The 21,484-nt window shown below is 43.4% G+C and overlaps 1 protein-coding gene across 1 annotated transcript in view; it reads left to right on the top strand.

The window, feature by feature from the left end:
- KDM1A (lysine demethylase 1A) overlaps positions 1 to 21,484 on the top strand; it is a 39,796-nt gene that overhangs the window by 1,583 nt on the left and 16,729 nt on the right. Inside the window, exons 2-5 of the mRNA XM_081920578.1 lie at positions 2,758 to 2,923; positions 13,102 to 13,161; positions 19,973 to 20,106; positions 20,993 to 21,071. Of these exons, the coding sequence (XP_081776704.1) occupies positions 2,758 to 2,923; positions 13,102 to 13,161; positions 19,973 to 20,106; positions 20,993 to 21,071 (439 nt within the window). The remainder of the gene's footprint in view (positions 1 to 2,757; positions 2,924 to 13,101; positions 13,162 to 19,972; positions 20,107 to 20,992; positions 21,072 to 21,484) is intronic.

The following is a 21,484-nucleotide window of genomic DNA, read 5'->3' as shown; positions in this document are numbered from 1 at the left end:
GTTCTACTTTCTTTAATACATGGAAATGCTTGTAATACAAGGAAGTATATAACACATGGCTTGACTAGTTTTTAGCATTGATTAATTTGGGCCCTATTCCATTCTGAGTTCTCTGCATGGCTTACAAATAGGAATGCTTTTTTGAAATGAGGGCTTACAGTTAGATCTGTTGGTCCTTTTTAGTTTACTTGTAAAACTTATAAAGAATTGTTATTTAATTTACTTGAATCAGTTTGTACAGTATAGTGGGCACAGGACTTGAATTTTGGGAGGGCTTTGAAAACATAAATTATGCTGTCTTTCTCCCAATGCTTCCTTATTGATGGCTAGCAGCAGCTGCATAGGAGTTGGAGCTGCACTTGTGAGGCTCAAGAATGCTTTCCATCCCTTCCTGGAATCCTATGACTGCAGGATTTCATATATAATGTGTAGCCTACTTTAGTTTGAGTTTATGTGACTTAGGTTGCTACAGAACCTGTACAGATCCATATAAGAAAAAGCTTCAAAACACATTATAATGTACATAGACTGTACATAACGTGAAATCAAAAGCCAACTCATTTTTATGGCATAAAGCTTTTGTGGATTAGAATCCAATTCATCCAATTTTGTGAAGTGCTATTCTCAGGTGTGTGGGGGGATGCTAAACAGAATAAATATCCCAAATAAATTTAAAAAAATACAGACACAGAATATTCAGTTAAATATGTATAATAATGATAAAAATAAATAATTTAGTATTATTTATACCCCGCCCATCTCGCTGGGTTTCCCCAGCCACACTGGGCGGCTTCCAACAAAATATTAAAAATACAATGAAACATCAGACATTAAAAACTTCTCTAAACAGAGCTGCCTTCAGATATCTTCTAAAAGTCAGATAGTTGTTATAGTTGTTTATTTCCTTGACCTCTGGTGGGAGGGACAACCACACAACTTTTATGCAGACTATTTTGGTTTAAAATTTGCTCATGTATGTGAGATAGGAAGTGGTAAAAATAATATGTCACTCAGGGTTCAAAATTAGCAGGATGTTAGGCGCAAAATGCGCCTGAAGATTTTCCATTTACGAGCACCTAAAAAAGCCTTAGTGGAATTTTTTGCACCTGGCTGACACCCAAGGATTACTGAAATGTATGTACTTTGAAGCCTTGAAGTATATGTTAAAGATACACAATATGTTAAGTTTAACAATAAAGAGTGGAGTGTTTTGAAAACTAAAGTATGGTAGTGATATTTTTTACAGTTTTGTAAACACCAAATTAAAAATATTAACAATTTCTGTTAAAATGTGATATTAACAATTTGCCACTTATGTGAATTATTTTCATGATTATCAAAATAATAAATAAAAAGTGCTGCCGACCCAAATGGCAACTAGACATTCTGTTTTGGTGCCCACAACCCAGATTCCAGGAACCATTTGACTGCTAGCTTTTCTATCCCACTTCTGTCACTTCCCAGTATATGTCTGCTACTATTATACACAATTTAAAAATGAATTATGCTTTATCACCTATACAGATGTCTACTATTTGTGTCAATTGTCACATGTGAAACCTGATAAATGTAGCAGCTTAAGGGGAAACTGAAGGCAGGCTAGATTCTTTTCTAGGGTGGGATGTGTGTGTGATGCAGGACACAGTTCATATTGTATGTAAAAATGCTGTATGCCAGGCATAGGCAAACTCTGCCCTCCAGATGTTTTGGGACTACAAACTCCCATCATTCCTAGCTAACAGGACCAGTGGTCAGGTATGATGGGAGTTGTAGTCCTAAAACACCTGGGGGCCGAGTTTGCCTATGCCTGCTGTACTCAACGCAGCACTATATGTTTTACTCCCCCAACTACTGCTCTCATTGGCTGAAGTGCCCCTCTAAGTATGGCAGTATAGTAGTGCTGTATTAGAGGAAGCTTTCTGTACCTGTGGCTTTTGAAGCAGACTGTATTTTCATTAGATTAGGTTATAAAAAAGGATTGTGCTAAATTAGCTGATAAATCTAGGGGGAGAACTTAGTGGTAGTTGAGAGAAAGCTCTTAGATTTTTATTTTTTGAAATGTTTGTTAATTTCCTGGAACAGTGATATTTATGGTGTGTATTGGTTATTTGTTGTGCTGCTACCATCTAGGCTGAGAAGTATAACTGAGAAAGGTTCTTCAGTATTTTCTAAATATATTAATAACTGTCAGGAAACACTTACTAATTGCACTGTACACAAAAACTAAGTTACAGACTAATGTGGACAATGTTAGAGTGAAATATAGTGTACTTTGCATTGATTTATTTTTAATTTAAGTGGATGAAATGAGGTATTTAGTGGATAGTGGGTTAGTCATAGAAAAAGAGAATTGCAAATTTGTAGAGTGCAATAATGCGTTATGGCACTGTCTTCAGCTTGTGTGTCAGGAACCACTAGTAGGTTGCAGCCTGATCTAAGGTAGTTGCAACAGGAGCGCTACCACCATGCAAATATATAGTTAAAAAAAAAAGGGGTCCCCAAATGTATGTTTGTATTAAAAGTCTTGGAAATGAAAAGGTTGACCAAGGTATAGACCCAAGATTCTGCTGAACCACAACCCCCATCATCTTTGGGGTTCAACAACATGAGGTCCACAGGTTCCTCACTTTTGCATTAAAGTGAACCCTTCAATTTACCCATGAGAATTCATTTTAAAAGTTTGTTATGTTAATCACTCTACTGTGCCAATTTGCTTGTTCTGTATTGATTGTATTTGGGGGGGCATTCTGCTTACAGGTAGAATATAGAGAAATGGATGAAAGCCTTGCTAATCTTTCTGAAGATGAGTATTACTCTGAAGAAGAAAGGAATGCTAAAGCAGAAAAAGAGAAAAAGCTGCCTCCTCCCCCTCCCCCTCCCCCTCCTGAGGAAGAGAATGAAAGTGAGCCAGAAGAGCCATCTGGTGAGTAAAGCGCCCCCCATCCAGCAGAACAATGGTCTTGCACATTTGAAGGCAATATGGTTGCACAGACACTCCCCCTCCACTGAGTTTAGCTTAGATTAGCTATGGCATGAATGACTGAATGCCATGTAGAAAGTATGGGTGATAGGCCACACATGAGCAGCATTAATGTGACTCTGGAAAAATATTATTTGGTTTGAACACGTATCTTCAGATTTATTAATCAACATCCCTAATAGAGTGACTTTACTGACTCCATTGCTTCCTTACCTGGCCTTAGATTTTCTATGCTCACAATCATCTTTCTGTGGTCTGTTGAGAATCCCAGAAATTGGCTGATGAAATTTTCTAGCTTTGCTTTGCTAAATTGAGTCATTCTTATCTCACTCTTTTTTGTATTCTGGGTTTCCCCCTGTACATTTTAGGTACTTGGCAACACATTCAGTTGCCTTTAATCCTGTTAATAAAACTGGTTCTGCCTGGTCTAAAACTACTGTGAATCTTGATTTCTTAATAAAAGGGCCACTTTTATTTTTGTGTGAATCTACTAGCTTTGTTCTGCCTTTATTAAATGTCAGAAGTGTAGCTTGAGGAGAGTAAAGAGTCTCGTTTATGTCCATCCCTAAAATACTGCCTCCAACTTGTAAGAATTTGTGGTTTGTGAGCCAAAGCTGCACCCTGGGGAAGTTCCTAGCTGGCTGACACAGAGTATACCCTCTGTGTTTCTAAAGCTGCCTATGCCAAGCTTCAGTTGTAGGATGTTATGGTAGTATGAATGCAAAATGGCAATTGACATACCACCGTGTGCTTTTTGTGGTGGAGCAGATTGCATTCATTCTGCATAGCACACATCCTCACAGTTTGAGCAGGGGCTGACGAGAAGCCTAAGTGGAGCTGTAGCAACCCTTTACAGTGGTGCCCCGCAAGACGAATGCCTCGCAAGACGAAAAACCCGCAAGACGAAAGGGTTTTTCGGGTTTTGCGACGCTTCGCTAGACGATTTTCCCTATGGGCTTGCATCGCAAGACGAAAGCCCATAGGGAAATCTCGGGGACCTTTTTTTAAATGCTGGCGGTGGGGAGCAAAGCCTTTTTCCCCCCTCCGGACTTCAGAAGAGGTCCAGGAAGGCCGGCGGGGGCGAAAGGCTTTGCTCCCCACCGCCAGCATTTTAAAAGCGGTCCGGGATAGCAGGGAAGCGCTTCCCGCTATCCCGGACGGCTTTTGAAGGCAGGCCCCCCCCGGCATCGTCCCGATGCCGGGCGGTGGGGCAGGAACGCCTCCCCCAGCCGCCCGGCTTCGGGGCCCCCCCCGCCCGCCTTGGGAAGAGGTCCTGGACCTCTTCCCAAGGCGGGCGGGGGGCAAAAGTCTTTGCCCCCCCTGCCTGCCTAACCGGGGGCTTTTAAATCGCCCCGGGACTGTCCGGGGCGATTTAAAAGCCCCCGGACGGCTTTTGAAGCCTCCCCCCGCCGCCCGGCATCGGGGCATCGTCCCGATGCCGGGCGGCGGGGCAGGAACGCCTCCCCCCGCCGCCTGGCATCGGAACCATGTCCCGATGCCGGGCGACGGGGCGAGAAAGCCTCCCCCCGCCGCCCGGCTTCGGGGCATCGTCCCGATGCCGGGCGGCGGGGCAGGAACGCCTCCCCCCGCCGCCTGGCATCGGAACCATGTCCCGATGCCGGGCGACGGGGCGAGAAAGCCTCCCCCCGCCGCCCGGCTTCGGGGCATCGTCCCGATGCAGGGCGGCCGGGCAGGAACGCCTCCCCCCGCCGCCCGGCTTCGGGGCATCGTCCCGATGCCGGGCGACGGGGCGAGAAAGCCTCCCCCCGCCGCCTGGCATCGGAACCATGTCCCGATGCCGGGCGACGGGGCGGGAAAGCCTCCCCCCGCCGCCCGGCTTCGGGGCATCGTCCCGATGCAGGGCGGCCGGGCAGGAACGCCTCCCCCCGCCGCCCGGCTTCGGGGCATCGTCCCGATGCCGGGCGACGGGGCGAGAAAGCCTCCCCCCGCCGCCTGGCATCGGAACCATGTCCCGATGCCGGGCGACGGGGCGGGAAAGCCTCCCCCCGCCGCCCGGCTTCGGGGCATCGTCCCGATGCAGGGCGGCCGGGCAGGAACGCCTCCCCCCGCCGCCCGGCTTCGGGGCATCGTCCCGATGCCGGGCGGTGGGGCAGGAACGCCTCCCCCCGCCGCCCGGCATCGGGGCATCGTCCCGATGCCGGGCGGTGGGGCAGGAACGCCTCCCCCCGCCGCCCGGCATCGGAACCATGTCCCGATGCCGGGCGACGGGGCGGGAAAGCCTCCCCCCGCCGCCTGGCATCGGAACCATGTCCCGATGCCGGGCGACGGGGCGGGAAAGCCTCCCCCCGCCGCCCGGCATCGGAACGATGTCCCGAAGCCGGGCGGCCGGGCGGGAAAGCCTCCCCCCGCCGCCCGGCTTCGGGGCATCGTCCCGATGCCGGGCGGTGGGGCAGGAACGCCTCCCCCAGCCGCCCGGCTTCGGGGCATCGTCCCGATGCCGGGCGGTGGGGCAGGAACGCCTCCCCCAGCCGCCCGGCTTCGGGGCATCGTTCCGATGCCGGGCGGTGGGGCAGGAACGCCTCCCCCCACCGCCCGGCATTGGAACGATGTCCCGAAGCCGGGCGGCCGGGCGAGAAAGCCTCCCCCCGCCGCCCGGCATCGGAACGATGTCCCGAAGCCGAGCGGCGGGGCGAGAAAGCCTTTGTCCCCCCTGCCTGCCTTCCCAGGGGCTTTTAAATCGCCCCGGACAGCGGAGAAGTCCTCCGCTGTCCCGGGCGATTTTAAAATGCCGCCCGCCAGAAGAGGTCGGGGGAAGGCGTTTTCCATAGGAACGCATTAATTGATTTTCAATGCATTCCTATGGAAAACCGTGCATCGCAAGACGAAAAACTCGCAAGACGAATAGACTTGCGGAACGAATTAATTTCGTCTTGCGAGGCACCACTGTAGCTATTGATCTCCTGGCTCTATTATTTGGGTTGAGGAGTAGGCATCAGCTGAGTGAACACAGCTTGTTTTAGGGCACTTAAGTAGGTTTCAGACAAAATATTTTCTAATTGAATTTGTGTAGGTAGACCTCATACTTGAAAGATCCATGTGCTTACTTTCCTTGTTACATGTCATTGTCATCTGTTGCAAAAGGGGAGAAATGTCCATCTCATGCAGAATGCAAGTCTTCTGCAATTGGATATTTTTGTCAATATTTTTTTCTGCCACAAGTTTTTTCATAGCCCACATCTGCTAAGAGTTCAGCTTCATGGAGTAGCTAGGGACATTTCCTCTTCCTCTGGTGAAGAGGGGAGTAGATGTTTGTGCCTCTTGCTATGAGAATGGACTAGTCATACAAGGTGCGACTTCCAATTGGCTGCAGGAGCTTCCTGCACTCAACCGGAAGCCGCGTTGGACATTTGGCTTCCAAAAAGCGTTCACAAACTGGAACGCTCACTTCCGGCTTTGCGGTGTTCGGGAGCCATAATGTTCAAGTCACAAGGCATTCCTGAACCAAGGTACGACTGTATTTATGTTCAGTGCCTTTCTGCTGTCAGTTATAAACATAATTATTTTGGGTTTGGTTCAACCTAAATTAGTTGAATTTGCGCACTGATTTCAAGTTAGTAATGACTTAATTTAGATTGACTTTGAGGGGTTTAGTGCAATGAATATTGTAAATAAATAACTTAGTTTGGCTCAAACCCATTATCTCAATTTTATGAGTATTTTCTCCCCACTTTAAGGCTCCATTCTTTCCCCATTATTCAATTTAGACATTTTGCCAGCTTTAGTCCAAAGTGCTACATGTCTGTACTACACTAGTTCACCTGTACATTTCTTCTTAGTGACCTATTTTGCCTCCTTTTTATAGCAGATAACTAGTCATGTGCCAGCCTAAAATGGTAAAATCTTCAACCTCACTGTTTTTCATACTGCCCTGGCATGCGTGCCACTCCTAAGCCAAACCATGTCCTAGTGAGAGTGTGCAGGCTCCCGAAGTGGAACTCACAGTTGCCTCCCTAGTTATTTTTCCTGACACGCTGCGCTGAGCTAAGCCAAGGTCTGGTTTCACATTTTGTTTGAACAGGCACTCATGGTTAAGTATTCTCTGGACCAGGGTTCCCCAAACTTGGGTTTCCAGCCGTTTTTGGACTACAAGTCCCATCATCCCTAGCTAGCAGGACCAGTGGTCAGGGATGATGGGAATTGTAGTCCCAAAACACCTGCAGACTCAAGTTTGGGAAACCCTGTCCTAAACTAACCATGAGGAAATAACAGACCTTGGCTACAAGTGGTTGTTAGTCTGGAGAGTGCTTAACTACAAGCCTAGGTGTGGACAACACACTAAACCAAACCTTGCCTTAGCTCATAGCAGCAAAAGGATTGGGAGCCAACAGGTTTGCATTAAGCCATAGCTTGGCTTAGTGTGTTGTGCAAACCCAGGCTATTGAGATAGGGACTTCTTTTTTGGCTCCTTTGTCAAGAACAGCCACCTTCTTATGTTAATAGGACAGCAAGATGTTGAAATTATTGAGCACTTCAGTGTTCTGCAGATAGGCAGGAGAGCCAGAAGTAGAAAAGTGAGTTGTTTTGTATGGAACATAAATTTGCTTTGTGATTTACTGAGAGAAGTTGTTTCAAAATATCTGAATAAAACATTTTAAACTCTCCACCTGCATTCTTGTGGTTTTTGGAGCTTGCCAGAAATAAATCAAAACTTTATATTCATTTAAATAAACTTTTTGAAATGTATATTTTATTTTATTTTTATTTTTTAAGACCCCAACATATTTTGTGTCATTTCCCTATGTGTGAACATGGTTTTAGAGAGAAACGTTACAGAACGTTTTTATTTTTTTTGCCAGCAAAAATTTAAACTCTATAGTTATAGTTCAAGCACATGCTTTTATATTTTCCTTGCCACAAAAATGGAATGCAAATGAAATATGTTGACTTTGAAGTGAGAGTACTCTTACAAGGTCGTTATGAAATTAATGGTACAGAAAACTTTGGTTCAGAGATAGTTTGGTGGTAATAGATAGAGTGCCAGTCTAGGGCTGGGAGAGCTGGGTTCAGATTCTATGCTAGCTCCATGCAAAACACAGTTGGCTAGTCTATGGTTTAAGCATTGCTTCCTCTGCTCTTTCTTCACAGTAATGTCCCCTGTAATTTCACAGCTTTAGTCATCATTTCACATTGCGTATGCTCCAACATAAACTATAGATAAGACAACCCATTATTGAACTAGTTTGCACATTACAGCAAACCATTGTTAAACTGTGGTTTAAGAAGTCTGAGCATCACGATGGTGCATGCTACTTATTAACGCCTGCTTTGCTCCTCTGTTCCTGTCTTTGCTGCGCTGAGAGGAAAACAAAACAGAGGCTGGCTTTGCAATTTGTATGAATCCACTTGCTTTGTTTGTTTCCTCCAAAACATCATAGATGTTAAACCAAGAAAAACCTTGCCTTTTGCTCGCGGTTTGTTTGCAGAGAAGCAAACCATGAATACTAGTTTGCACATAATTCTAAGCTAGCCTCTAATTTGGTACAGCAAAGGCAGGAATGAGGAAGTGGGCACTAATGAACAACACACTACTCATTCTTTTGTAATCAGAGATTGAATTTAGTATACACATGGTTACAAGGCAATGTGATATGTATTGGTGCGTTTATAATGCAAAATCATGTTTCATACTGGAAGTGGGGTTGGTTACACACGTGATCCTGAGGTCAGCTTCCAGTTTGCAAACAACGTCTTGCAAGGAACTAGCATTATGTCTGCACAGAACCCAAGTGACTTTAGCCAGTGCTAGGAATTGGGATAGAAAAGCTTGGAGCCAAATGGCTTCTGGGACCTGGGTTGTGGGTGCCAGAATGTCTAGTCGCCACTGGGGGGTGGGGTGGTTGGCAACACACTTTATTATTTTGATAAGCATGAATTAATATGTAATTCACATAAGTGACACATTGGGAGGGTAAAATGTGGGGAAGACCGTAAGGATAAATAATGGGTTACCTAAAGGACATAAATTTAAACACACAGATTTGCTGTGTGTTGGTTTTTTTAATAAAATCCTTTTGGGTAAAACAAATGTTGATGAATTTCCCCATTATGGTTGGAGAAATATGCTTGGCTAAGCAATTAAAAATCCTGTTTTACAACTTCAAATGCTTCATAGATATGTGTGCGATAGTATAGTTTGCTAAAAAGAAAACCTTTGCATTAAATGTGTTCTGTATTTCTGTGAAGCCCATTTTAATTGAGGGGCAGAGGAGAGTGTTGGTTAGAATTGGAGTTTGCAGGAGGCACAAGGTGTGCCTCTGTTTTCATTTTTTTATGGTCTGTTTTCATTTTTTATGTCAGTAGTCAGTAACTGTTGTGGCTGAGGAATCAGATTGAGTACCACTGTTAAGCAGGAAGCCAAATCCCAGGACTCTCCTATCTTCTGTGCTTCCTCTCTGCCTTTGCATTCCTTTTTTAGTACATGTGTCTTTCACTGTGCTGCCCCTTCATGGCCCATATGGAATTTTTCTCGCTGTTACTTCATTGGCAACTAAAAAGGGCAAAATGGGGCGGGGGGGGGGGATAATATCTGTTCTTTAAAAATTCCAAGCATAATAAAGACACATGTCCATGTGGCCCTTGTATTTTATTGTGATCCCCTCTTCTGAAAAAGGGAGACTGAGAGCAAAAATGAAACAGTGCCAGGAGCAGGTCAGAAATAATTCACATGGCTTCAGTGAAGTTAACTCTTTAGTCATAGAAACAAGGCAGCTTAGGAGGTCAGGCCTAGAGAGCACAGCAACACTGGGTAGCTCAGTTGGTTAGAGTATGGTGCTGAAAATGCCAAGGATGCAGGTTTGATCCCCTTAAGGGACAGCTGCATATTCCTGCATTGCAGAGAGTTGGACTAGATGATTCTCAGGGTACCGTATTTTTTGCTCTATAAGACGCACCAGACCATAAGACGCATCTAGTTTTTGGAGGAGGATAACAAGAAAAAAAATATTCTGAATGCCAGAAGACAGAACAGCAAGAGGGATCGCTGCGCAGTGAAAGCAGCGATCCCTCTTGCTGTTCTGGCTTCTGGGATAGCTGCGCAGCCTGCATTCGTTCCATAAGACGCATACACATTTCCCCTTACTTTTTAGGAGGGAAAAAGTGATTTATAGAGCAAAAAATACAGTACCTTCCAGCTCTTGTGATTCTATGATTATCTTTCCTGATAGAACTTGCCCCTATTTGCAAGCACTGAAGGTCTTCTTCACACAGCTCCTTTTGTCTCCTCTTCCCCCAGTTCCTTTCCAAGCAATCTGAGGCTCCTTTGTCTTCAGCCTGGCTTCCTAACCAGCCTGACTCATTACCGCCCCTATGCCCCCCTCCTCTTCAGCCTCCTTTTTTGCCTCTTGTTCTGGACTGCTCTCTGCCACAGACTCTTCCTTCTCACTAAACCCTGTTAACTCTTCAGCTTCTAACACCTCCTCCTCCTAGTCTGTTCCCTCTGACTACCCAGCATTGTCCAACCACCAGTACCCTGGCTCTGAGCCTTCTTCCCTTGGGGGTTCCCCAGCTGATGCCTCTCATCACTCCTCTGCATCCAGTCAGTCTATGACAGACAGGTGGTACCCCGGACTACTATTTGCTGGCCATTTAAACTTTGAATTTTTAGTAGTTCAGCATTAGGATTCAATAAATCCTCTCACCTTCTCATCATACGTGAGTGCCTTTTTCCATCTGGTGAGCACCCATGCTTCAACTCAAAGCCCTGCTTTTCAGAAACTACATTTCCCTTCCCACTTGTAGGTGCATTATCTCCTACAAGTTGAGCTTTTGTACTTTAAAATAATAAAAAGTGCCAACAGCATGTTGCTGCTGCTTTCTGCAAAAATCTGATGGGAATGGATAGATGTTTGTCAAAGAAACAAGACATAGTCCATTCCTCTTACCTTTTTGCAAGCAACAGGGAGAAGGTGCTGCTTTCTCCCAAATGCCAACCCACAGGGAGAAAGTCAACACTGGTTCTCTGCTGCCCCAAGCATAGGAAGGAAAGGTGGTTTCACTCTGTGTTGGGGCTTTTGCAGAAAGCCCCACCTTTGCCTCTTTGTTGCCTCTTGTAAAAACCTAAGGGGAAGAGTGTAAAGTTGCTTTTTTCATTAACTGACCTCCATTGCAAAAAGAGCCAGCTGTTGCTTTCTCTTTCCCTTCTTTTCTTCACAAAGAATGGGGGAAAGTGAGAAGTGGCTTCACACCTACAGATTGTGCTTTTGCAGAATATGCAAAGCATTGTCTTGCTGCTTCTGCCTCCTGGAAACTCGCAACAGAAAGCAAAGAAGTGGGATCTTGTCTTGGCAGAAGAGAAGGGAGGGTTTCTCTTGCTTCCTATTGAGCTTTTAGAGGTGCGTTCTGCTGGTGTTTTCTACAAAACCACAGCTTGTAAGATGAAAATCCTCTTCTTTCTCTACCCCCACCCCCAGTCAGTACAAAGAAAAGGAGTGTTTTTTTTCTCTTTTCCCCTTGTGCTTTTGGAGGAGGCAGCACTTGGGCTGATCAATACCCTTCTTTTCTCTGAGTTGAAGAAAAGAGGGTTCAGTACAAACACAGTAATAGTAAGCCAGCCAAAACATGTCACCACTGTTGAAAGTGCCCTCTTCACCATATGAAACAGAAAAGATGGGTATAGTAGTTCATTGAGAATAGATAGCCATGATATGGCTCCCACTGGGTCTGATTACCAAAACTTTTGTTGAAGTTTTACTGTGTTCAGAGTAGGCCAGAATGGTATGGTGAGCTGCTTACTGATATGTTAGTATATGGTTCAAATATGCTCCCCTGTTAGCTCCCCTTGAGTCCTGAAGGTTATTTTGCATGTAGGAGACCTTTATTAATCATACTCGTTCAGAGAATTGGAGCTTCCCATAAGGTACTGTTTTGGAGGCATGTTGATGTAGGCATAGCCTAGCAATGTGTAGCTGAGGAGCAGCAGTGTATTCCCAATCCTTTTCCTTTTAGAGATGAATTACATAGTTAGAAGCAGTAGAATGAAGCTCAGGCCTGGTGTGTGTGGGTGGGTGCACCCACCCACACCCACCCAGACCCACCCAGATATATAGATATATGCCACTATAGTTTAGTGGTATACATACATATAACACTAAACTATAGTTTGATATTACAAGAATGATCCTGCTTCAACTCAAGTTATCCTATCTCCCATTCCTCCTCCCAGGCACAGCTAAGGAGATTTGAAGCATTCAGTTCTGGTTTAAATGAACTGTAGCTTCTTATTGCCTTCACTATGATTTATTGAAACAAGCATGGATCAAACCATGGCTTCTCACCCTGGCTTGTTTCAATAAATGGTAGTTGAAGCTAATTACAGTTTGCCTTTATGACCCACAGTGACAAACTGCTGTCACTTTAAACCAGCTCATCCTGGTTGTGTGCCTGGTTGTGAGGTGGGCTTACTGGGCGTGCTCATTCCCATAATGTAGGGGAGAGATAATTTAAATACTTGCTTCAGGGGCATGTTTTTCATGCTTCTTTCTCAGGATCTGTTGAAAGTTCTAAATCCTGCAGTTCAGTTCTTTATATGTGTCAACAGTACGCTTATGGGTGAATGCTAGAACAGTCAGCGTAAAGTTATTTAGTATTTGTGTAGTTGTAGCCTGCATATAGAGTCAGTGAGTTTCTAGCCTTAATATGTTTGTAGCTTGTGGAAGAGAAGTAAGATAACATCAGATTGGTTCATGTTTCCAAGCAAGACTTGGCTAAGCCTTAACAGATCCTTGGTGTTTCAAACCCTTGGCTAGACTGTCCATCTACATATTCTTCCTACTGGCCACAGGAAGTATTTATTTTGTACTAATCTGTTTAAAAAATTGTTTCATAAATTTTTAACAGCTAGGTGCCCTTCAAATACGGTGTATATCTATTGCTCATGCCCCGCAGGAGTCTGACAAAGGGTTCCAACAACAAGGATGAAGCATTAGAAGATTGCAGAGTGTGATGCCCTTGACCCACATTCCAGAAGATGGAATTCTCAGGAAATGTCCCCCCACTAGTTGGTGAACTACTAAACCTGAATCGCCAGCTATCAGGCCTTCATGTCCCCAAATGACTTGAACTTGTGGAGCAAGGTCCCTGAGATCTCCTCTTTCCTTCCACAGGGCAAGCAGGAGGACTTCAAGACGACAGTTCTGGAGGGTATGGAGACTGCCAAGCATCAGGTGAGGGTGGCGTTTGATGCTTGCCACTTAGTAGCAAGAGCCCCCAAAATCAGGGATTGATGCTTGCCAAGTGCATGTGTGTGGGGTGGTGGTCAGGTTTTAGCATGAGGTGCAGGAGAAATGCATTTGCCCACTGAAAAGGAGGGATTTCTATTGCAGCTGGAGAACATGATGGGAAATTAAAAGAACTCTGAAATTCATTGGACAGATTTCATAGCTTCAAACCCCCCTCCCCCATTCCCTGTGTTTGGTAGAGAAAACAGAGTCACTTTACAAGTTGAAGGGGCAGTTAGACTCCCTCCTTTCAGACCTGTAGGACCTTTTGCACAGTGTGACTCTGTGGGATTTCAAGGAATGATATTGAGAGGAATATCCTTTTTCTAGTAAGTTGCTGTATGTTTACATAGAATTAGGGAGGAAAGCCCCAATGAACTTTGTGAGACTTAATTCTCAGTAAACATGCAGAGGATAGTTCTGGAGGGCATGTGGATTCTCCTTCCTTGGAGGTTTTAAAGCACAGGTTGGATGGCCATTTGTCATGGATGCTTTAGCTGAGATTCCTGCATTGCAGGGGGTTGGACTAGATGACCCTTGGGTGCCTTTCAACTTTCAGATTCTATGATTCTATGCATAGGATTGTATTGTAAGTGATATAATAACCTCAGAGTATGCAGACTGTTCTAGTTTGGTTTCTTTAAGAAACCTCATATACTTCCAGTTGATGCACATGGGCTAGAATTTATGTCTAAGAAACCACAATTTTGAAAGCTCTTTTTGGTTCATGAAACAGGATCTATGGAGTTGGCCCTAGGTGCATTTGAAATTGTAAAACCAGTGCCGATAAGACATGGTTTCTAGATACGGTAGATTTAGGGGTGCATAGTTTTCAATTTTTTCTTCAATTTATTTGCAAACCAATGCATGTGTTAGATATATCACTTCTTCAGCTTCACTTATTTGTGTGAGTGGTGGAGCAAGAGAGCAAGACGTAAATAATTAGAAATTCAGCCAGAAATCTCCATGGTAGTTTAGATATGTCAGTAGTCAGACTGTTCTTACTTTGAAATGTATTGTAAGCATTAGAAGTACTTCTTGAAAGGTCTGCAGTGTTGGCTTTTGAAAGAGTGGGCAGGGAAAATGCTTGGCTGCATTTCTGATGCAGTTTGATGACGCTTTAAAGATTTAAGGTTTGTGTACAAATATTTCAACGGGTTGCTTTTTTTTAAATGTCTCAACAAGGTGTTATATTTGTATGTTCGGTTATTTTGGTTTCTTAAGTGGAGACTGCCTTAAATATTTTTTTCTGAATTTGGGGTGAGTGGGTCATTTATTTGTTAAATTGTATCCTGCTTTTCTTCCATAGAGGAGGAAGATCCAAGATATTTGGGTTTCCCAGGCAGGCTGCTATTCAGTGCTTGCCTGGCTCACTGTTAAGCGTCAGACTTCAGAAATGGAACTGTGTCAGTACGTTTGTTTAGTTTTCTGGGCAATCTTTTGGAAGGCAGGAGTTAACACACATAAGCCAGATATGCACCTTGATTCAGGCCACATGATGGTATCATTTCCAAGTTATGCATTAGAAGTGGATTTCTGTCATTGCCAGAGATTGGTGTGACTGATTCCTACCCTCAGACTTTAGGACCCAGCCAGAGATGCAAAAACTCAAGCTCAAGGGCCAGCCAAATGGTGATCTCCAGGCCTTTGGGTTTCTGCCCAGACCACAGCCCTCACTGCTCTACACCCTCCAGTGATTTTACCTGGCTGGAATGTGTGCTTGATCTGTGATAATACCTCTTGCTCTCCTGGATGGAGAGTATTGAGCATCTAGCCACACCTACACTTCGGCTATACCAACCACTTTGTATGTAGCCCGCAGAAGATTACACATAGAGTGTTGCCCTCAGGCAGAAAGGGTGCCCCAGCTCTACTTCAGACCCATGGCACCCTGCTAGCATTTTCTTTTTCATATACAGTACTTGCATTTTGGTTGAATCCTGCTAGGGTATATTTTTGTCCTTGGCGTAACTGCACACATTGACACAGAGGAGCTTGCTTTATGAATTGCTATTCCAAACAAAACATTTGAAAATAGTTTCACCTGTATCAGGATTTATTTAGCTGGCTCCACACCAGGAAGACTTTCTTAAGTGAACTCTGAAAGCTGTTCATCATATTGATCTATATTAAAAATGTGCACTGTGTGCTGTTTATTATATTCTACACACTTTTGACTTGATTTACAAGTCACTTCCTCGGTGTACAATGAGTTCCTGAGCAAGATAAAGTAGACGAGCCTCTAATATATGGACTTGGAAACTAGTTCTTTGATGTTACACTGAACTGTGTGTTGACAGCTGCTCTGTGCTAAAGCACCCATGCTTAAATAAACTCTGCAAGTTTGCACACTTCCTTATTTTGTGTGTTTCTGCCGTACAGTTTTAAGCTTAACTGCAAGTATAAGGCCTAGAGATCTGATTACTTAAAATAAAATCGAAACATCTCAAAATACTGAATTATGTGGCAGAAACCAAATTTCAGCAATTGCACTCTGTGGCAGCAAATAATTGAACATTGTATCAAATACCTTTCCAAAATATGTAACCATAATGCACTTGCAGCTGAAAGAGACTGATTTTCATAGAGGAGAACACAATGCTGGTCTTAGATGGGAAAATCTAGCACAACTCCTTTCTGTTTAATTTGTGTAACTAGTAGACTGCAACTTCTCAAATCTCCTGGCTGGATTTATATATTTTTTAAATATAAATGTGCTCTTCGGAGCTTGCCGTGTTATGAATATTTATGTAGTGTGTAAACCACCCTTCAGGACAAAACTGCCGGTGGCTTAGGTGGCTACAGCAGACGGTTGCCAATGTGCCTGCATGCCCATCAGTACCTCCTCTGGCACCCATGAAGGGTCTAAATAAATATCCCCTCAAAAATCCACAATGCACGGGAGATGGTTTCCTCTTGGCACTAGCTTGACCTCATACACATGCTCCCATTTCTTGGATGGCAGTGTTAGTCACCCACTTCTGTTTCATTCTGAACAGAGGAAAACTACAAAGTGCTTCTCTCTGTGAAGCTGGTGTACATTTCATTTCCCCATTGATGCGGGGCATGCTGGTACCATTTTGTTGTCCTGTCTTTATTCTGTTCTTTTAGATGTGGCAGCCATTTTGTGTTATGCTACCACCACCACAATTTTGTCCTATGCCATGCCCTACTGAAGCCATTTTCTGACTGGTGCCCTTGGCACTTCCTCAAAATTCCAATTGTGCTCTGTAGATTTAGTTGGCAAAGGCAATTGCTCCATCCTCAGGATGCCCACTGCAAAGTTCTTTCCTGATTTTCCAGCATATTTGAGAGAAAATGAGGAGGAAGGGAGTTCCCCTCCCTTCCATGTTGTGGTTTTCCAGAAAGCAGAAGCTTTGAGGGCAAACTGTGCCGGAAATGAAATAAGACCCTGTTCCTTGACCAAGTCTATACAGCACGGGCAGATAAGAGAAGACAACTGGGATTGGGGGCTGTCAGCGTGGCCAGGAAGGGACTGGTGACTACTATGAAGTCAATGCTTCAGTGTGGATATATGTTTGAAAGTACAAGGTTGGAATGTAGTTACCTGAAGCAAGCTTTAAAAGGTACAGAAAACTTGCAAGAAGAAAAGGTACCCCTAGGAGAAACGGTTACCAAGGGAAAGGAAGGTGGAACAAAGCTTGTGGTGAGCAGGAAAAGGAAAGTTTGCTTACCCAGCCACAACTACAACCCAACATTATGGCCATATTTGCAGGCACATACCTACTGTATTCACTTATCTGAAAGGTAGGGAGGGCTGCCATACTTTTTCTAACCAACTGAGCTAACTGAGCCCTATTGTTTTAGATTTCCATTCTGTTGTTCCCCACAGAAGATTAAGTTAACTAGTGGGGTATAACACCCATCACTTCAGTCACTTTTCTTCCTTAGTTGACTCATTTTCTCCCAGGTTTAGTTTGTCCTCTGAATGCGTTTTCGGCAATGCCAAACTGAAATGCGTTTTCAGTTGTCTTTTGTCAGTCTTAAAAGCGTGGTCTGTCTATTCCTAACTCATCATTTAGAGCTGTCATTATTGCTCTTGCAGGAGACATTTATCAGTGCACTTGTCACTACATGTCTGCCACCATCTCTTAGGATTGTTCTTCACAGATATTGGCCAGTAGCCTTTACACAAGGCTTGTTCTTAGTCCTGCAGGTGTTGCTTATTGTCCAGATCACTCATTGTATAAAGGCACAGAGTATTTGGACAGAATTCAGTAACTTAGCCACTGAAATTTCAGTTAAAGCTATTTTGTTTTTAAGAAACTTGCACAAGTTAAATTTAGCTTTAATGGCATAATATGTATTAAAAAAGCAATTTATTTCACTCATCACATTACAACTTGTAAGTCCATACTGTGTTTCTAACACTGTTAAGATGCCAAGTTTTTCTACTTTCGGTGTAGTGCAAATACTTAGGCTGTCATTATATGTTTGTATATTCAGCCTGAATTCCTAGAAATACATACTAGGGGATACAATGGACCTTATTTGGATACAATGGACCTTACTTCTGAATAAGCATGCATAGGAGTCTGCTTTCAGTTGTATTCCCATTTATTGCAGTGGATAATGATCTACATGCAATTGCCTCAATGAACATTTGAGCAATCATGTAAATTATTTGTAGGATTTTAATCTTATGCACTCAGATCTGTGTTGAAGCATCAGTGTAGAATCAATGACTAGATCTGTATTTTGTGATCTTTTAGCACTTTACAGGATTTAGCTGTTTTTATTTCTGAAGAACTTAATACCTAAATAATGCTCATTCTTGCAATAGGAATGAGTGTTATTTTTAGGGCATTTTATGAATTCAGGGAAGCCTTCTGTTAATTGCACATGAAGTTGTTGCAGAGTTTTAGCCCACCCACCTTTTGGTAGGTGGCATTAAAAACAAAAAACATTTCAATATAAACCTGCAGTTGCTTTTACTTCAGTCTTTATTTCAGTCAGCCACCTTCTCGGCCTTACTAAAATCTGGAAATGTCAACGATAGCTGAACTATTTTTGACATTGTGAAATCGGAAATGAGAAATTTTGTGCACTCAGCACAAGTTGTTGTAGAAGGGAAGGGCTTTTGCCATAGAGACATTAAGACCTCATTCCTAAACCCACTTATCTTTGGGTGAGCCCCATTGAACTTTCTGTGACTTACATGTGGGTAAACTTACTTAGGAGTGCCCTGTAAAAGGTGGGGTTTGGTAGGGCTGTCTCCTGATATTTAGAAAAAAATGAAATGATAAAAATTGTAAGTAAATCAAATTAATATTTGTGAACATTGTGCATATGATTAAACAGATGTTGGATGACCATCTGTCACAGATCCTTTACTTGAGATTCCTGTTTTGCAGATGGTTGGACTAGATGATCCTCAGGGTCTCTTCCAACTCTGATTCTATGTTAAATTAATATTTTTAATAGAAAAAGTATACTTTGGGTGGTTGTCAGCTAAATTAGAATAATCCCACTGAAATTAATGAACATGAGTTAGTTAGGGACATTAATTTCATTGGGTCTACTCTGAGTAGAACTTCGTTGGCTATAATCCATAGTTGTTGGTTTTTTGTTTTTAAATGATTGCCCAGTTACAGATGCCTATTGCATGTATTGAAAAAGTTTTAAATTGGTTAATCTTATGTATTAATCAATGAAGGATTGCGTTCCTAGATTTTATTGAAGATGAGTTTCATTGCCTCCTTTCATTCCAATCCAAAATGCCTGTAAAATGCAAGGGTGTAAAAATGAAATGCCTGGGTATGGAATTAGTGTTGCAATGTTGCCGTCAGGTTAATAGTCAAAAACCTGTTTGGGGGACTTGGTCGGTAGTGTGAGGAAAAGAACTTTGCTAATGTAAACTAGAAATGTAGCAAATACATTTTGGCATCCTTGATTAGATTGTTGAATTGATGCTGCTTGCATATCGCTTGGGTTTCTAGGTTAACCATTACCTTGACGTGATAGCCTTCCTTCCTCAGTCTTCATGATCCTGGAGTCTGACCCCTTTTTTTACTTCCACCATTCTGTCTTCCCCCTATTCCTACAGATGTACCAGACAACTTAACCTCTCCTGAGGTCTGTGATTGCCTCCTGGTCTCAGTGGGTGGCTGCTGTTGACCGAACTGCCCTACACTCCAGGTCCTTTTGTGCTCCTTGCCTCCTGCCATCCCATACCTGGTCATGCCTGACCTGATTCCTTTGTTCCTCTGTGTCCTTGCTGTTCCTGAGAGGCAGCTGTGCACTCACACAATGAAGATAACTCACACAATGAAGATAACTCCTATCCACTATTGACAGCAAAAGTGCTCTGCTTTCTGTACAAAGCACTTTGGTAGTTGCCTGCTGTTAGGCTGGCTATATGAATGCTTGCCCAATCCCCCCACCCCACCCTGTTCCACAGTGGATAACTTTTAAATGGACAATTATTGCATTCTCTGCACTTTACAGTATAAAAATCAAGAACTTTGCCATCGGTTGATCTGCCTAACTGCACTATGACACCGTGAATGTGTTCATACACATTTGAGTGCTAGCCTGTTAAGTTGTGTCTTGCTTTAATATATCAAAGAACTAAGTTTTAAAAAGTAAGGAGGTCCAAATATTTTGCAGGCAGACACAGTTTGAGGTGACACACTTGCACTTCTTAGGCAAGGATGAAAGTGTCTCCTGGGTTGCAGCATCCTGGCTTCCCAGGTGTTTCAGCAGTACTTGTCACATGTGGGTTCTTTGATTGTAGGTGTGGAAGGTGCAGCTTTCCAGAGCAGACTTCCACATGATCGGATGACGTCACAAGAAGCTGCTTGTTTTCCGGATATCATCAGTGGGCCACAGCAGACTCAGAAGGTGTTCCTTTACATCCGAAATCGGACGGTATGTTGATTGCTAAAAGTTTGATGGAATATTCTCAGTGGTCTTTGGTACTGGGGTCTTTAGTTTTAGGTTGTTGTTGTTGTTAATTGAATTTATATACCGCCGTATACCAGGAGGTCTCAGGGTGATTCACAGAAAAGATTGTGTATGCACTATATCTTCAAAGCACAATCTTTCCCTCAAAGAATTCTGGGCACTGTAGTTTGTTAAGGGTTACTGTAAATGGTAATTCAGAAAGGCTTAACCCACAGTGCCCAAAATTCTTTGAGGGAAAGAAGTTTTTTTGTTTTTGTTTTAAAAGCATAGCGTTTACACAGACTAAGACTCCAGAGTGAGGAAGCCACACACAGTCCTCAGGGCCAAATATTCAGATGCACCAGCTTCTTAAAACAACAACAACTAACCAGTCTCAGGAGGTCTGGCTAAAGGAAGCTGGTAGGCATGGAGACGAGTTATGACATTGCCAGGAATTAAAATGTTGAAAATATTTCAGATTCTTTAAAGAAGCCCATTCTGTTCCAAACCCAGCTGTCCAAATACTGATTGTTGTGGCACATCCTGACAAACATTCATTTTATTAAGAACAGAATTTGTAGCCTTCCATGGCATTTGCATTTTAGGGCATTGACTACTCGGATGAACTATGCACCCCAATTAACTTCTGTTTCATTAGCCATATTCTTTTCTGCACATCAGTGGGGAAGCATGCCAGTCATTCCACTTCATTAAGAAAGGTACCCATAGGCAGCACGATCACTGCACATTAGAATTCTTAAGTGGCCACAAAGCATATATATGAAGAGTTTTCCCCCTCAATGCTTTCTAGTAATTACTAGCTCAGTTACAGAATTTACAACAGTTTTGTATGTTTGTGTCATTCAAATAGTTGCAGCTTTGGTTGGATAACCCAAAGATTCAGTTGACGTTTGAAGCAACACTACAACAGTTGGAAACACCCTATAATAGTGAGTTGCCATTCTTACTTTGCTGGGCTTTGGTTTTCAAATGTTTTGGAAGTTGAACGGACTTTCAGAACTGATTCTGTTTGACTTCCAAGGTACAACTGTAAATCCAAACTGCTGTTACAAATAGACATTTGTACAGTCAAGTCTCTTCTTCAAATGCTGAGCAGAAAAAGCCTCTTGTGACTATTAAAAACATATTTTGCTTATGGTTATTTCTAGGAAGGAGTTTCCCAATTTGTGTGTGCAGTGGGGAAGTTCGCTCTGAAAATGCCTTATGTACATGCCATTCAGAGCCCATGACTTCCCCATCCAATAGCTCAATATGCGAGCTATTACTGCAGGGAGATATCTAAGGATATGAATTCAAACTAAAACATGGTATTTCAGAATAAGCGTTCCGCCACTACAGTGAA

The sequence above is a fragment of the Podarcis melisellensis genome (genome assembly GCF_964234715.1).
Source record: "Podarcis melisellensis genome assembly, chromosome: 8".
Classification (NCBI taxonomy): domain Eukaryota; kingdom Metazoa; phylum Chordata; class Lepidosauria; order Squamata; family Lacertidae; genus Podarcis; species Podarcis melisellensis.
Note: the sequence above shows the minus strand (reverse complement) of the source record. Positions and strands in the feature narration are given on the sequence as shown.